At 51.6% G+C, this 18,333-nt stretch overlaps 1 protein-coding gene across 1 annotated transcript in view; it reads right to left on the bottom strand.

Annotated features, from left to right (window-relative positions):
• The window catches only part of RPH3A (rabphilin 3A), a 53,477-nt gene extending 35,380 nt beyond the window's left edge, over positions 1-18,097 (bottom strand). Inside the window, exons 1-2 of the mRNA XM_056859109.1 lie at positions 18,017-18,097; positions 7,496-7,639 (exon numbers count right to left, since the gene is read on the bottom strand). Of these exons, the coding sequence (XP_056715087.1) occupies positions 7,496-7,639; positions 18,017-18,093 (221 nt within the window). The 5' untranslated portion in view covers positions 18,094-18,097. The remainder of the gene's footprint in view (positions 1-7,495; positions 7,640-18,016) is intronic.
• Positions 18,098-18,333: the final 236 nt, after the last annotated feature.

The raw sequence follows: 18,333 nt of genomic DNA, 5'->3' as shown, positions 1-18,333 counted from the left end.
GGCTGGGTTCCAGGAAGCCCCCCTCCTCTATATGACAGCCCTTCAAGTACTTGAAGATGGTTATCATGTCCCCTCTCAGTCTTCTCCTCTTCAGGCTAAACATACCCAGCTCCTTCAACCTTTCCTCATAGGACCTGGTCTCCAGTCTATGGCATTATGCCCTGCTGAGGTCCCTCCCCTCCCCAAACCCTGCCCTCCCCAGGCTCCACCCCCAAAACTCCAGGGCTTTTCCCAACCCAGAGCTGGCAATCCTAGTGAGTGGGTAGATGGAGCTTCAGTGAGTGGGTGGAGCTAGGCTTTCGCTGCCCCACACACATGTAGCTGCCCTTATACTGAATCAGACCCCCCTTGGTCCATCAAAGTCAATATTGTATGACCGGCAGCGGCTGTCCAGGGTCTCAGGCAGGGGTCTTTCACATCACCTACCTGCCTAGTCCCTTTAACTGGAGATGGCGGAGATTGAACCTGGACCCTTCTGCATGCCAAGCAGATGCTCAACCACTGAGCCACAGCCCCTCCTCTCCCAAGAGAGAAGCCATTGGACTGGCTAGCAAGCATCTCGCTGGTCCGCACCAGCGCTTCCTAAATTGATGGGCCAAGACGAGTCCATGGGCAAATACAGCTGTGAGCATTTAGCACGCATTCACATACATGGCCAAAGCACATTAGCCAGAACCAACTCCCTCAAGACTCCAATGCCAGGAAGCCAAGAGTCCCCGCTAGGAACGCCAAGTCACCCTTCCCTACACGCAGGCTGCTGCTCCGTCTCCAGGAAGAGCTGCCCACCGAACCTTTCTCCTGCAAGTGTTTTTTCCATGGTTAAATATTTATCACTGCTGCCCAAAGACGAAAGACCTGGCAGAACAGGCTAAAAGCAGAGCACAGAATGTGCATTCCATGCAGCATCTGGCCAACAGCAACGGAGCAGGAGAGGGTCCTAAACAGACACCCATAGCCAGGGTGGGGGCAGGCGGTGCCATCTGTAAGCAATGGTCATTCAGAGCCAGTGTGGTGTGGTGGTTAAGAGTATCAGGCTGTTTATGCATGAGAGTTTTACCTGAGATTCGTTGCTGGCTGGACTCACACTTTCCTGTTGGGAATCTCTGCACCAGCACTCTCCAAGCTCAAATCAAGTCCCCACCCCTTTAAATGCTGCTTTGTAATTAGCTTGCTTGTAGTGCTTACTGTGAGAGAAAATTCCCCTCCAAACCCAACTGCCACATAAAAAACATTTTAAGAACAACAAGAACAAAAATGGAGCAATCTGAAAGGGGGGGGGGAGGAATCCAAGCCTCAGTTTTAAAAGCTTTTCTTCTGCTCAGAAATAGCTCCAAGGAAGCAGGAAGTACTTGAATGCCCGCCTCTAGACATGATGCTTTGTAATTGGCTATGAGAGAAACCAAGCTTCTGGGTCCCGCACTTTACCTTATGCATGGGGATTTCACCTGGGCTGAGCTCAGGGGAGAGGGAAGAGTCAGGTTAACAGAGGAATGGGAAGACCCGGACATTGTGAGGGCTGGCAGCGAGGTCATTTCTAATGGACGGAAAACTCATGCAGAACTCCAAGGAACAACCGAGTCAGATTGGAGGCAAATGTGAGTGAAAGTACCCATGCATAAACGACTCCAGACTAGTATCTGGAAGGCTCAATTCTGAATCCCCATTTATGCCATAAAAGCTTGCTGGGTGACCCTGTGCCAGTCATACACTCTCAGCCTAACCTACCTTACAGGATTGTTGTGAGGATAAAATGGAGAGGAGAATTGTGTAAGCTGCTTTGGGTCCCCATGGGGGGGAAAGGCAGAATATAAATTAATTAAATAAATGAGAAATGTGGACTACGGTTGCCAACTCCAGACTGGGTAATTCCTGGTGATTTGGAGGCGGGCCTGGGGAGAGCGCAGCTTGGAGATGGGAGGGAGCTCAGCAGCAATGCAATGCCACGGAGTCCAACCGCTGGAGCTGCCATTTTCTCCAGGGAAAATTATCTCTGCAGCTTGGAGACCAGTTGTAATTCTGGGAGACGGCAACCCTAACGTGGAAAGATTTCGCCAGCGACTCGGCACCTGGAGAGAAAAAGCATCTCTCCCTTTTCATCAGCATTTGGAACAGGAGAGTAAATTAGATTCTTCCCTCTTAAATGCAAGATTCAATTTTATTGCTGCAGTGGGAAAGCAGACAAGTTCTGTTAGCGGCTGAGGCCATTCGGGGAGCCTCTGTTTGCCTTCAATTGAATTTTGCCATGTCGCTCTTTCTGTTCGGGGAGGATGGGGCCATCCAGCCAACGTTCGGTTTTTTTTGCTCTGCAAGGTCACGCCACTCCTTCAGAAAACAATTTGGACTGAAGACAGCGGATGCTTCAACAGCCCTTTCCTTTTAATGCTTAGCCTTTTGGCTTGGTAGTCAATAGAATCAGAAATGATCTCCTCTGGCCCAGAATAATATCAGCCAGCATTAAAAAAAGCCAGAAATTGTTGCTCAAAAGCACCTGATGTAGTCTCAGGAGCTGGGTGGGGAGGAGGCGGATTTAGGCAGAATCCGATCTGCCCAAGGCAGGGACAGAACTGCTGTCCCTTCTTCTCATCATACTTAATGAAACAATTAAATTATTGCTGCTTCGAGTGCCTGGTAGGAAGAAAGGCAAAGAAAAATGGGGGGGGGGGTGAAGAAAATGAAATAACGGCAGCATAACCTAAAAGCACTAAATGTATTGTGCCTTCTGAGAAGAATTTGCAGATCCATTTTCATGGGACAAATTTTGGCCCAGCACCAAAGAACACTGATGGATTTCTCAAGGGGAATATTCAGTCCAGCTTTCTCCTGGCCATCAGCAGCTCTCAGGCAGGGGGGCCCATCGGGAATCGTCCCGAGCAGTTGGAAGGGTCACTCGGCTCTTGACCACCAGGAAGTCGGAAGACGCGGGGCACTAGCAGCAGAGCCCAGAACCCTCCTGACCATCAGGTGACCCCAGAGCGCCAATCCTAGGCCACTGCCTGCTACAAAGGATCCCAAGTGGGAGTCGTCAAGAGTGGTCGCCAGCCTGACCACCTCCTGGGCTTGCCAACCAGCCAGAAAAAAGATGGCAAAGGAACACTGAGCAACAACACCCCCCGAGGCAGTGCATTTGACGGTGGATTGCACTGCCTCAGAGAGTGGTGGAGTCCCGTCTTTGGAGGTCTTTAAGCAGAGGCTGGATGGCCATCTGTCGGGAGTGCTTTGATTGTGGGATCCTGCATGGCAGGGGGTTGGACTGGTTGGCCCTTGTGGTCTCTTCCAACCTTGTGAACTTGTGAACATAAGAAAGGCCATGCTGGATCAGACCCAGGCCCATCAAGTCCAGCAGTCTGTTCACACAGTGGCCAACCAGGTGCCTCCAGGAAGCCCACAAACAAGACGACTGCAGCAGCACCATCCTGCCTGTGTTCCACAGCACCTAATAGAATAGGAATGCTCCTCTGATCCTGGAGAGAATAGGGATGCCTCATGACTAGTAGCCATTATGACTAGAAGCCATGAATATCCCTCTCCTCCATGAACATGTCCACTCCCCTCTTAAAGCCTTCCAAGTTGGCAGCCATCACCACATCCTGGGGCAGGGAGTTCCACCATTTAACTATGTGTTATGTGAAGAAATACTTCCTTGTATCTGTTTTGAATCTCTCCCCCTTCAGCTTCAGCAGATGACGATGTGTTCTGGCATTATGAGAGAGGGAGAAAAGCTTCTCCCTGCCCACTCTCTCCATACCATGCATAATTTTATAGACCTCTATCATGTCTCCCCTTAACCACCTTCTTTCCAAGCCTGGGTTTTTGGCGCGGCTTTTGAATCCACTGCTAGAAAAGCAAGGCCACGTCCCCCCCTCCCCCCCAACTTTCCAACTCGTGCACTGAATTTTGTGCCCGCTGGGCACACAGGTGGCATTCTACGAACTGCAAGAGACGATGCTCCTGGCCATCTGCTGGACCTGCCAGCCCTGGATCTGAGCTCTTCACGGTTCCAAGCCAAGCCGCAGCACTAGTCATTTTAGGAATTAATCAGTCTCCATCCCATAGCTCCAGAATAGGAGATTCATTCAGAGGAAGGGGTGTCTGAAGAGAGGCCACCCCAGCCAGAGGGGACCAGCCAGCTGCCTCTTCTGAGCAGAAAAAGAGAAAACAGTCTTGGGTTGCCAACTCTAGGTTGGGAAATTCCTGGAGATTTGGGAGTGGAGCCTGAGGAGGGCATAGTTTCCCCTTCAAAGTAGCCATTTCTCCAGGGGAACTGACCCCTATATTCTGGAGCTCAAATGTAATTCATGGAGATCTCCAGGCCCCACCTGGAGGTTGGCAACCCTAAGCCACCAGTCTTCAAGAGCAAGAGCCCTAAGGCTGAAAGCGCACGGGAGACGGCATATTGGACCGACACCACGCAGGCCCACTGAAAGCCTCCAGACGAGTACCAACAGTGGAGAACAGCGCCTTTTGCGCACCACCTGGGAATGTGGGCACAGCCTTTCTGGGAAGGTGCCACATGACTCTTGCTTGTTTTGCAGCCAGAGACTAATACGGCTACCTCCCTGGCGTTTCCTTCCCATGCAGGAAATTCTCTTGTGTGCAAAGAACACGTTTTAGCCTGGAACACGGAAGACACAAATGCCGTTCACTCAGGATGGAAAGAGGCAGCTGAAAATCAAATGCGCCCCAGAGACAAACGCTGCAGGTTCCACATCAAAAGACGGGTGCAAAATGCGGGAGCGCGACTGCAAAGCAACTAACCCCAGTCTCCTCACAAGAAGCCGCTTCTCACTGGCTTCTCCTGGTACGAAATGGTGCAGTGCAGCAGCCGATGGCTGGGAAATAAGTCAAGCGAAGCGGCTCTCTCCTCCCTCCGAACTGAGCAGGGGAGTGAGGAGGAGGAGGGAACACATCTCGAGGGGCCTTTGGAAAAAGGCACGCACGCAAGCACAACCTCAGCACCTGCAACACACACTGCAGGCACGCACACCACAGCCGGCTTTGGACAAGGAAACGGCAGCAGGGAACACCCTCCCTCCGTTGGACCGAAGGCTTCAGAAGGCCATGCAGGCTGCATTCTCGCTAACTCCCTTGATAGGGACAGACAGCTAGACAGCCACAATCCCCAGCCCCGAGGGTCCCACGTGTTCTGGGCACCTGCCCATTGAGCCTTCAGGTACTTATAGAGAGAGAACCAGGATACTACAGGTCTAGGGTTGCCAGGTCCCTCTTCGCCACCGGCAGGAGGTTTTTGGGGTGGAGCCTGAGGAGGGTGGGGCTTGGAGAGGGGAGGGACTTCAATGCCATAGAGTCCAATTGCCCAAGCTGCCCTTTTCTCCAGGTGAACTGACCTCTATCGGCTGGAAATCAGTTGTAATAGCAGGAGACAACCCTACACCAGTCCCAGAGGCTGCCATGACACACTCTCTCTGCCCTAGCCTGCAAGGTACCAGGGGGCCTAAAACTCGAGTAGAAGAACCAAGGCTGCTCATTCTCCACATGGCCCTTGCGACTTAGCCTGCTCTTCACTGATGCCACCGTGGGTGGGCAGAGGGTGGCATGGCAGTTTCCAGCTCAGCACAGATCAGGTGACACAATGGTCCAATAAGGTCCTCTTTGGCCCAGCATGGTGTAGTGGTTAAGAGCAGCAGACTCTAATCTGGAGAACCAGGTTGGTTTCCCCACTCCTCCACATGCAGCCTGCTGGGTGACCTTGGGCTAGTCACAGTTCTCTCAGGACTCTCTCAGCCTCACCTATCTCACAAGGTGCATGTTGTGGGGGGAAGGGAACAAGACGACGACAAAGAGTTGGTTTTTATATGCCGACTTTCTCTACTACTTAAGGCAGAATCAAACCGGCTTACGATCCCCTCCCCACAACAGACACCCTGGGAGGTAGGTGAGGCTGAGTGTGACTAACCCAAGGTCACTCAGCTGGCTTCATGTGGAGGAGTGGGGAATCAGACCCGGTTCTCCAGATCAGACCCCCACCGCTCCAAACCACCGCTCTTCACCACTACACCACTCTGGCTCTCTCTAGAATACAGCTGGAATGAGAGCCCATCAGATGGAATCACATTCGAGTTGTATCTGAAGCTCAGGCCCTGTTAGTCTTTAAGGTGCTACTGGACTCTTGCTCTTTTCTACCACATTTTTAAGTGGGAAGACGTTTCTGTTCGGAAGGGGTTGACTGTCCGGTTTCTGTGTTTCATAGCTGCTGACTGCATCGTTTTATGGATCAATTTCCCTCCTCGGCTGCTGACAGGGTTGTGGCTGCCGGCTCTTCTTGGAACAGCGTCTCTATCCCACGATGTTGATTTCACACTTTTTAAGAGCATCAAACCCTGTTTGAAGTGCTTTTCAAGTAGCTAAGCCCAACCAATAACATCCATAAAATAATCAATCTGGCTTTTACCAGATGAATGGATGGAATTTAAACTCAGAAGTGCATAGTACCAAAAGCTGAGCCGCAGGCACTGAAGGACACCAGAGGTACTCACAACAGACCAGGCAGGAAGGCCTAGGAGGGACACACTGGAACCAAAAGAGCCCAAAAAAAGATCTTGGCAAGCAGGCCCTTTCCCCTTAGCCTCACCAACTCATGTGTGGCCTCAAGAATAACAGCTTCCAGTGATCAGCCAACCAATCCATTCTGCCAGCTTTTGCTACACAAGAGGTGACCACAACAAGTGCCCAAGTTGGTCTGCGCTCCATTGCCGTGGGACAGCCCCTATTTTCCGGTGCCTGTCCCTGGAATCTTTATGACCCCCGCTTTATCCAGATGTGGGGGCTCTTCTCTGAAACTCTTGTGTGCACGTGTCAATACAAACTACCACGGCATGGATCCCCTTCTATGCCCCCACCAACATCCACAGAAGAATGCCTGCATCTGTCCCAAAAGTCAACCCATAGTGTGTGATTAAATGTTTTCTAAGGCCAGTATTATGGTCTAGCATGCCTTGCTTCACAGGTGCCAGTAGAGGCGGAAGGGCTGCTGCCGAACAGAAGAAGAGAGGACGCTGAACCCCTAGAGCCCCAACAGATGTTCTCTCTGGGGTCCATCACACACTCCTTAGACCCAACCCACAGGTATGGCAAAGCCTCCTTGGGCCTCCAGGGCAACCAGAGTCTCTGAACAGTCCTCCCTAGAAGGATGGCATCAGAATGCACAGATGGTCAAAGGTGAGAGCCCAAGTGAAGCTGCCTTCTTCTGAGTCACCCCATTGGTCTATCAGGGTCTACTCTGACCAGCAAAGACTCTCCAGGAGAGAGTCCATGGGAGGGTCCGGGGCTCAGTGGTCGAGCTCCCACATGACAGCTATAAGTCTCCTAAAAAACCCTGGAAGGAGCCCATAAAGGATCTTCCCACGGTCTATTCAACGCTTAGACATGGCTGGGATTTGACAGGGTGGGGGGAAAGGCCTTAAGAGGGATTCGCAGACACCCCCCATCCGAGTCCTCACTCACTCCCATATCTCCCACGTCTCAAGGAGCCTCTTACCCTATGCGCTCCTGCTCCAATTCCTCCATCTTCTCAGCTCGAGCGATGACATTGTTGATGATCTCCTTCTCCTCGTCAGTCAGCTCGTCGTTCTTCCACCCTCGCTCTGGCTGGTTCCCGTGGACCGACCAGTTGCCAGAGGCCCTGCAAGGCACACAAAGACTGGTTGGGAGCATGGAAGCCACAAGGCGGACATGGGGTTAGATCCTGTGGGTCTGTACAAGGGTTGCCAAGTCCCTCTTCACCACCAGCAGGAGGTCTTTGGGGCAGAGCCTGAGGAGGCAGGGTTTGGGGAGGGGAGGGAGTCCAATTGCCCAAGCGGCCCTTTTCTCCAGGTGAACTGATCTCTACTGGCTGGAGAACAGTTGTTATAGCAGAAGATCTCCAGCTAGTACCTGGAGGTTGGCAACCCTAAAGCCACATGAGACACAGTTTGTAGCTAGGATTGCGAGCTCCAGGTTGGGAAATTCCCAGAGATCTTCGGGGAGGAGCCTGGGGAGGGGAGGGGTTTGGGGAGGGACCAGCAGGGCATAATGCCATAGAGCCCCCCTGCCAAAGCAGCCACTTTCCCCATGGGAAATTATCTCTGTCACCTGGAGATCAGTTGTAATCCCGAGAGATCTCCAGCCCACCTGGAAGTGGGCAAACATCGTTGCAGCAGCGAGGAGAGACGGGCCTGATCTGGCGAAAAAGCTGGCTGAAACAAACCCGGTGTATTTTTATAGAAAATTCAGATTTGGGGAACATAGGCCTAAATTAGGGTTGCCAACCTCCAGGTACTAGCTGGTGATATCCCGCTATTACAACTGATCTCCAGCCGATAGAGACCAGTTCACCTGGAGAAAATGGCCCCTTTGGCAATTGGACTCTAGGGCAATAAAGTCCCTCCCCTCATCTGCCCCCAAAATCTCCAGGTATTTCCTAACCCAGAGCTGGCAACCCTATTCTCTCTGCTAGCGCTCATGCTGATATAGGGTGGCAACAGTCATAAAATATGACTAACTATTAATAGGGTTGCCAACCTCCAGGTACTAGCTGGAGATCTCCTGCTATTACAACTGATCTCCAGCCGATAGAGATCAGTTCACCTGGAGAAAATGGCTGCTTTGGCAATTGGGCTCTATGGCATTGAAGTCCCTCCCCTCCCCAAACCCCGCCCTCCTCAGGCTCCACCCCCAAACCTCCCGCAGGTGGCGAAGAGGGACCTGGCAACGCTAGCCTAAATGCAGAGCACCTGGTTGAGATAAATCCACGTTTGCTGCACAGGCTGCATGCAGATAACTGGCCTTGGCACGCACAGAGGCAAACCGGGGCCTGCTGCTTCGTAATGTGCGAAGCCGCCTTCTGAACTTGTCCCGCTGTGGGCTCCACGAGCCAGGAGCACTGGGGCCGGTTCCAAGATTCTGCCACTTTCGTCCTGCCTCCCCTGCCAAGCAGCATCGCTCCTGTCTCTTTCTGTATTAAGTCGTTTGTGGCAGCAGCCGTCTCCCTCCCTCCCTCCGTCACCAGGGCCGCGTGGAGATGGACAGCGGCTGCAGGAGCTGAGCAAATACGGACAACGACGGCCAATTGAAGGGAAGAAGGCGGTTGGGGAGGGCAACGATGGACCCTTTTGGGAGGCAAAGGGGGAAAGAGGAGGGTGGTGAGGTCCCGGGCTCCTGCCCAGCTCAGGGGGCCCACAGCAGCCGGGACCCTCTCCTTGTCTCTGGAGCTCCAGTTAGAATCATAGAGTTGGAAGGGACCACATGGGTCATCTAGTCCAACCCCCTGCACTATGCAGGAAATTCACAACTACTTCCCCAGCCCCAGTGACCCCTACTCCATGTCCAAAAGATGGCCAAGATGCCCTCCCTCTCATCATCTGCCTAAGGTCACAGAATCAACATTGCTGACAGATGGCCATCTGGCCTCTGTTCAAAACCTCCAGGGAAGGAGAGCTCACCACCTTTCAAATCACACCTTTATTTGGCATTTTAAAAGGTACATAATAAGGTTAAAGGAGATTTATAAACTTTTGACGAAGATCTTCCTTACAACATTAAAAGTTAAAACTTTAATATAAATCCCAGGAAGCTAGCAACCCCTGCAGTAACCTGGGGATAAATATCACTTAAAAGAAATCGAACTAGCTCCTTATCAGTGCCTCCAGGGCAACCTGTCAGTAGGGGTTCGATGACCTGTTCCCTTAAAAGTGAGCCATGCTTGCAATGTAGTAGTACATGGGCCACGGTTTCAACCTGTCCAGAGGCACAAGAACGCAGCCTTTTCTCATAGGGGACTCTGGCATATCTGCCCGTGGTCCAGGCCGTGGGGAGAAAATTTAGACAAGCTTGCATAAAGAGACGTCTCAAGAAAGGGGAGCTCACCACCTCCCGAGGAAGCCTGTTCCACTGAGGAACCGCTCTAACTGTTAAAAAGTTCTTCCTAATGTCTAGACGGAAACTCTTTTGATTTAATTTCAACCCGTTGGTTCTGGTCCGACCTTCTGGGGCAACAGAAAACATCTCAGCACCCTCCTCTATATGACAGCCCTTCAAGTACTTGAAGATGGTTCTCATATCACATTTAGCTAAGCCATTTCTAGTTGTTATTAAGGTTCAAAGAGTTTCCCCCCACACACACACACACACACCCCTAGCAAAATTAATGTGCTTTCTGGAGGACGGAACGGCACAGCACATGCAAGGCGTGCGGAGATCCCCAGGGTTGAGCCCTTCCTTCCCGCTTGTATTAGCCTTTTCCGCCTTCGCTCTGTTCTTGATGTGTGGCCAGACAAGGGGGGGGGAGTTCTCTCCTAACAGTAAAATGCAAAATTACTATTATTGCCACGCGCCTGGCTCCTTTTAATAATCCATTCAACCTCTTGGAAAATTAGCAACACTTTTTCTGCCAGCACTGGAAAGACAAAGGCACCAACTTGTTTTCCTTCTGATGGCAACCTATGTTTTGCTAAATATAACGTGAATTAACTCAGTGGTGCAGCCTCTCCTACGTCTAGGAAATACAGGCAAAGAAAGGGGTTTTGTTGCCATTGAAGTGTGTCAGAATAAGGAAGGTGGGCCAGCAGCAGAACCGTGAATTTCTGGCCTGCAGGGAGGCAATTCCTGTCATCACCTGTCAGATCCAGGTCTTTATAAAGCGGAAGAAACTCCTAACTCAGGGGTCCCCAACATGGTGTCCGTGGGCACCATGGCATCCACCCATTCATTTCCTGGCACCCACCAAGTGTTTTTAGAAAGTAGGCAGGGCTTAGGGTTGCCAACCTCCAGGTACGTATGAACTTTTCTGATAGCAGCCCGTTTTGGGAGCTCCAAACTTATCATAGGAATTGTACAATTAAGCCCTTGTGGCTGATGAAGCTACTTTTTGTAGCGAAAACGCTGGAGTACTTCCGGAGCCGCGTTACCACCTATATCTCCGTTGCCTGAAGAATTTGAAATTGACTAGAATACAACTTCATGCTTTACATGAACTTTTGTATATTTATTATCAGCTTCTGCCACATTGTTTTTGCTATTTTCGCTTTGTAACCTGGGTTGCTTAGCCTTGTTTGTTCAATTTTGTTGCAATCATTATAATACAGTGATAGCCTTGCTATCTATATTAACTGCTATCCTTGTCTATTGCTTGTTCATTTTTGCCTATTACTGTCTCATTTGACCAACCTCCAGGTACCAGCTGGAGATCTCCTGCTATTACAACTGATCTCCAGCCGACAGAGATCAAATCACCTGGAGAAAATGGTCACCTTGGTAGTTGGACTCTATGGCACTGAAGTCCCTCCCCTCCCCAAACCTCGCCCTCTTCCGGCTCCGTCCCCAAAACCTCCCGCCAGTGGCGAAGAGGGACCTGGCAACCCTAGCAGGGACAGATGAGGCTTTTGCCCAGCAAGGCTTCTGATTGCCCACTGGAGATCTGATTGGGTGTGCAGATTTTTAAGTATGTTGCTTTGGCGGCAGCTGCCACCACAGCAAAGGCATCTCCACTGCGTGAATGGCTTTGGCAGCCGTTCTGTGGCTGGCTCCAACTCCTGCGGCAGCCATTTCGTGGCTGTGACCACCACACAATGTCAGAATCCCAACGGTACCCACAGGCTCAAAAATATTGGGGACCCCTGTACTCACTAGCCTGCTAGCTCAATACCCAGAGTCTACCTGCGAAGTAAATCTCAGCAGTCTTGCAGCTCAGGCCTAGCAAGGCTCATCTTCCCCAGGGCTGAACCTAGACATCTTATACTGTTTGGTGAACCTTTTCACCAGTGCCCAAAAACTCCTTCCCTCGTGCAACGATCTCCCACAGTTCCTGCAAAAAGATTTCCCCACCAGTATCAATTGCCTTCTATTTCCTTCTGTAACATCCTCAAGTAGCCAAGCCTGTATTGGCCCACATGACTTGACACACCAGCATCCAACGGCATCATCCAGCTCACTGGCTGTCAAAGACCACCCTGCAATTATCCCCACTCAGGAAAGAAGGCGGTTCTCCGGTTTCTGGGCTGCACATGCCGTTCATCCTGCTTAACTTCTGAGATCTGATGCGATCGGGCTAGCCTGGGCCATCCAGGTCAGGGTAGAGATGAGCAGAGGTGGTGAGCTATTGCCTGCCTCTGCATAGCAACCCTGGGATTCCTGGGTGGTCTCCTGTCCCAGGACTAACCAGATCCAACCCTGAAATCAGGCTAACCTGGGCCATCCAGGTCAGGGCAGAGACCAACAGAGGTGGTTTGCCATTGCCTGCCTCTGCGTAGCAACCCTGGACTTCCTTGGTGGTCTCCCAGCTTAATACTGACCGGGGCTGACCCTGCTTAGCTTCCGAGATCTGATAAGATCTGGCTAGCCTGGCCCACCCCAGTCAGGGCCGCTCAGATCGATGCCCATCTCACTGAGCACATCTTATGGGGGCAGCAGGCTCCTTGCAGAAAGGAAAATTGCCACGGGCATCTCTATTCTGTTGGGAACAAGCAGAAATCTGCAGCTGGAGGAAGGAACAAAGCCGCCGGCGCGGTGGGGGGAGCTAACTAGGGCACGTAAAAATAGCGCCGATTGTTCTCCCCGCTGCTCAGATCGCCGAGTCGGGGTGGGCTTCTCAGAGATCTCCTCTCCTCGTTCGTCACCCACCAATCCCAGCCTCTGCTGAACAATCCTGACAGGGGCCGCCTCGCAGTAGGGGTTTGCCAGGCACACACCGCCCAGGCAGGTGGGCTGCTCCACAAAAGAAAAGCACGGCAGCTGCAGCGCCAGAGCCAAGCACCAATGGCCGGGGTGGTGTTGAGGAGCCAAGGCCAAGGGGTGTTTTGTTTTGTTTTTGCCATCAAGTCACATCTAACCTATGGCAACCCCTGGCATTACCAACAAAGAAAAAACTATTCATTTTAAGCTCTCCCCCCACCCAAAAAAAAAAATCAGGGCAGCAAGTATGCTCTCCACGGCTCTATTTTAGCCTCACAATAACCCTGAAAGGTAGTCTCGGCTGAGGTGAATTTGCCCTCCCTGTACAAAGAGATTGTGGAGGGGAGTTGAAGCCCTTGCAGTATTGGCTGAACTTTCTGTTTGAATCATGGGGGGGGGGGGAAGGGTTATGCCTCCACAAAGCCCCAAACCTGAAGCACCTGGACATGGGGGGGAGGAGGAGAAGAGTTGGTTTTTATATGCCAACTTTCTCAACCACTTAAAGAAGAATCAAACCAGCCTACAATCCCCTTCCCTTCCCCTCCCCACAACAGACACCCTGTGAGGTAGGTGGGGCTGAGAGAGTGTAACTAGCCCAAGGTCACCCAGCTGGCTTCATGTGTGGAGTGGGGAAACCAACCCGGTTCACCAGATTAGCCTCCGCCACTCATGTGGAGGAGAGGGGAATAAAACCCAGTTCTCCAGATCAGAGTCCACCGCTCCAAACCACCGCTCTTAACCACGACACCACGCTGGCTCCAAACCAGCCTGTGCCACGGATGGTTAGCTTTGCCCATAGTTGCTGACTGCCATCAGCTGGGTTTGAGCCAAGCTACCCGGTAGGGCTGCCCACATCTAGGGCTGCCAACTCTGGGTTGGGAAATTCCTGGGGACTTGGGGGTGAAAGTTGTAGAGGGGGGAGTCTGGGGAGGGGAGGAACCTCAGTGGTTTATAATGCCACCGAGTTTGCCCTCTAAAGCTGCCGTTTCCTCCCAAGGAACTGATCTCTGTTGTCTGGACATCGGTTGTAATTCTTCCAGGTGGGGCCTGGAGAACTCCAGGCCCCACCAGAAGATTGGCAACCCCGCCTGGAGACCTGCAACCCTAAACAGCAGCTCGCGTGTATTCTTGTGCTGTTTTAATACCCCAATTTGCACCCTAACAGGAGCCCAGCTAAGATTCCACCCCCTTCCCAAATCCGGCCGCAGCAACCAATCCACAAGCAGCCAAACGCTGCAGAGTCCACTTTTAAAAGAACGTTTCATCTCCCACGAGTCGTTTTTAAAGGCTTTACTCACAAATGCAATTCACAGCAGGATGAAAAGGTACTTACTGTTCTTTTCCACTGCAGAGCGGCATGCAAAACAAAGGGGAGGAGGAAATCAGATGAAGGGATGTTAGAAGCTGCCTGTCTCCTGCCATTGGTACACACGTTATCGTGCCCCCCCCACACACACACACACCAGTGTATATTCAGGCTAAACACAAACCATTTAGAAATTTCATATTTTATAGAGCCAGGTTAGGTCAGCATAGAAATAGGCAAGCTTTCACGTTTCAGCAGGAAGGAAAGGTACCTAAAAGCTTCCGTGATATTTTGAGCCCTGCGCACTAGAATCATAGATTTGGAAGGGACCACCAGGGTCATCTAGTCCAACCCCCTGCACAATGCAGGAAATTCACAACTACCTCCCCCCCACACCCCCAGTGACCCCTACTCCATGCCCAAAAGATGCCCAAGACGCCCTCCCTCTCATGAACTGCCTACGGTCATAGAATCAACATTGCTGACAGATGGCCGTCTAGCCTCTGCTTAAAAAACCTCCAGGGAAAAAGAGCTCACCACCTCCCAAGGAAGCCTGTCCCACTGAGGAACCACTCTGTTAGAAAATAAGTGGGACCAACTATTAGACTCATTAGTGGGACCAACACACCAATTGGATTGCTAGATGACGGTGGGTTTTTTGCAACTCACTCCCTTTCGATTCTGCCTGCCCCAGGGCTGCCTCCAGAGGAGGTGGTTAATTTAAGGATCTTAATGGATTCGTTAATGGGCATATGGCAAAGGACGCAGTCACAGTGGAAGAATGAAGGGAATCTCACGGGGTGGCATAGAGGAAGGGGGGGCTCTTTCCACACAGCGGCCACCTGCAGCTCACACAGGGCTGACAGGTATCCTCTTAGCTCCTCTCTTGTGCCCCGGAGGGAACGTCTCTTTTCTTCAGGGGCAAGCTGAGACAGTAAAACGCCCAGGAGCATACCAAGCCAATCAGAGGGGCCAGCACCAAGCAGCCCCTGCAGCCCAACTGGGGTTCAGGGCAGTTTGGTCCTAGCCACCAGTAGCCCTCCAGGCCAGGGGCACTCCTTGGACTTTCCAGGTGAGCTAAAGGGTCACTCTCAGTTATACGCATCACTCCCCGTAAAATGTCAGTCATAAAACTGCTTGGTATCTGATTGGCTGTGCTGAGCCTCTTGAGTTGGTTTGATGTCACATGAACACAGGAAGCTGCCTTATACTGAATCAGACCCTGCAAAAATGGCCACAGAGTTGCTCCTCATAAGAACATAAGAAAGGCCCTGCTGGATCAGACCCAGGCCCATCAAGTCCAGCAGTCTGCTCACACAGTGGCCAACCAGGGGCCTCTAGGAAGCCCTCCAATGCTGTTCGTAGCCAGTGGGCAAGGCAGCATCGGAAGCCCTGCCTGCACAGCATAGTCATGCATGCCCATGTCGAAACAGGCAAAAAAATTCCACCAAAAATGTCATTCATGCATGAAAGAGTCCCTTCTAAGACAGAGCCTGCCAGCCACCGTTCGGTACCTTTTCCCAAAATAGAACTTTTCTCAATAAGCAAGCTGTTTTGATGGAAATCTCTCCAGGGAGAGGGAACCACAGTCAACGTGCACAGAGAGGTGCAGAAGGGGGAAGCCACAAGCAAATGTCCACTCCTGCCACCGGCTGCCTTTCGTGGATCCTGGCCACAGCACTTCCCCTATTAAATCAGCGTCAATCCGACGCCGCCTGCGGTCCCTTAGCGACATCCACAAACCCACAGCGATCGCCTAAGGAATGAAAACTCTCCCATTCCATGCCCTCCGATGGCAGCCTACAAACTATTAAGTATCTAATGGGCTCTGTATAGCCCATTAGCGGATCCGGGCATCTGGGCATTGGTCTGATAAGAAGCAAAAGCACTTCCCGGTAGGGAAATAAACATGCACGTTATTTAAACTATTTGAATTTCATTCCGCCACCCAACTGAGAATTGACTCGCAACCGACGCAGCCTTAAGGATGAGAATTAGCAGGAGCCACTCAGTTGGGGCCGAGGAAGGCTGGGCACGCGGAAATACTAGTCACACCTGCCAGTCACTATCTGCTGGGGAAGGGAATGTGCAGAGGAGCTGAGGAGGCCACGGCTCCACAGCAAATCTCCCACCTCCTGGAAACCACAGCCCCCCCACCACCACCACGCACTCAGGGCTAATTGCTAGGCAGCTCTCCAGAGGCACAGCCTGGCAGAGTCACCGGCAGACAGGTTGCTCGAGGCCTCTCCGATGAGTGGCTCAGACTGAGGGGGTGCCACCCTCCGGGGAGTTCTTACATCAGGCACCAGCTTGGCCCTCTAGTGCCACACATCCTCCCGTGCCCAGGACGATTCTGGACCCTCACATGGGTCCATTCTGCGCTGACTCATGAGGCCCATGCAGAGAAACAGCCAGGCAGCTTAGGGGGCTGGAACAGGGAGAGACAAGGGGATGAATCTGCAACAGAACTGAGGGGGAAGGGTTTGAAGAGAGTGGACAGGGAGAAGCTTTTCTTCCTCTCTCATAATACTAGAACGTGGGGTCATCTGCTGAAGCTGGAGGGTGAGAGATCCCAAACAGATGAAAAGAAGTATTTCTTCACACGACGCATAGTTAAATTGTGGAACTCCCTGCCCCAGGATGTGGTGGTGGCTGCCAACTTGGAATGCTTTAAGAGGGGAGTGGACATGTTCCTGGAGGAGAGGGCTATCCATGGCTAACAGTCAAAATGGATACTAGTCATGATGCATCCCTGTTCTCTCCAGGATCAGAGGAGCATATTATCTTGGGTGCTGTGGAACACAGGCAGGACGGTGCTGCTGCAGTCGCCTTGTTTGTGGGCTTCCTGGAGGCACCTGGCTGGCCACTGTGGGAACAGACTGCTAGACTTGATGGGCCTGGTCTGATCCAGCAGGGCTTTTCTTATGTTCTTACGTTATGTTCTTAAGGGGAGGAGTGATTCCCCCCCTTACCACTTCACTCTCTCTCTCACACACATGCATATGGCTGTTCTTCATGTGGGTCCCGCTACCCTGGGAATTGCCTTTCGGAGGGTCAGAAGGGAGAAACGCGGGAAAACTCTGACTTCCGCGCATGGATGGTTGGATACCAGCTACTATGGGGCAGACTTGTACTTTCAACCTAATGTAAGGTATTGCTTCCAAAAGCACCTTCACAATGACCAACATTTTTTTTGCCATCCAAAGAACACATTTTCACATTTATGAGAACGGGGTAAGGTAAGGGATAGGGTTGCCAGCCTCAAGGTGGCAGCTGGAGATCTCCTGGAATGACAAATGATCTCCAGAGTGCAGAGATCAGTTGCAGCGGAGAAAGTGGCATCTTTGGAGGGCAAGCTATGCGGTATACCTCCATAGATGGTAGGTGAAATTCCCGCCCATGGTCCTCCTTCCACAGACACCGCCCCCAAATCTCCAGGAATTTCCCAGGCCAAAGTTGGCAACCCCACCCACTGCCAAACAGCCTTAGGAGCTTCTATGCGCTCTCTCTCCCTCGGCTCCAGCTCCTCCCAATCGATGGGTTCCTGCTTTTTTCTCCATTTTCCTAGGTCAAAATATAGCCTACCGCTGGAATAAATGGTGCAGTACGCCCTGCATTAAAAAGAAAATTGCTGCAAGACAAGCTCAGTTCTGTGGCCTGCATAAATTATGCAAATTAAGAAAGTTGTGTGTGGTTTTGCATGCTTTAGTCTGCTTCAGCTCATCCTGGGAAGGGGCAAAGCCTAATCAAAATAGAGACGCTCCACCACTAGAACGCCAGCCCACACACTGCTGTGGTTTCCAGGGTTTCAGCAGCCAGGCGTTTCCTGGCACATCTTTACAACTTGAGGACTAGAAACGTCATTTCTTTACAAACAGAAACTGGGATTCTCCAAAAACTGAATTCCATACCCAATGAACACCACATTCTTGGGGTATTCTGTACCCCAGTATCATGACAATTATATGAACCAACTCATATAATCATATACAGTACAATTATACAAACCAGCCCAGCAGATAAGCCAAAGCCCGGGGTCCTGCTTACCCAGTTCGATGGGCCATCTGCCTCTCATTCTGATACCTCCACTGGCCAGTGCTGTTGCCAACCACCGTGTCAGTCATGTCTGAGCGCTGTGGCTACCTAGAGAGAAAAACAGACAAAAGCATTAGTGACCAGGTAAATAAGGAGAACGTAGGGTTTGGGGGAGGGGAGAGAGTTCAGCAGAGTATAAGGCCATGGGGTTCACACTCCAAAGTAGCCATGTTCTCCAGAACTGATCTCTATCATTCGGAGATCATTTATAATTCTGGGAGATATCCAGGCCCCACCTGGAGATTGGCAACTCTATCTCACTATCTTTT

This window comes from Euleptes europaea, chromosome 13 (assembly GCF_029931775.1).
Source record: "Euleptes europaea isolate rEulEur1 chromosome 13, rEulEur1.hap1, whole genome shotgun sequence".
Lineage (NCBI taxonomy): Eukaryota > Metazoa > Chordata > Lepidosauria > Squamata > Sphaerodactylidae > Euleptes > Euleptes europaea.
The sequence above is the reverse complement of the archived record's forward strand: the minus strand, read 5'-3'. Positions and strand labels throughout refer to the sequence as shown.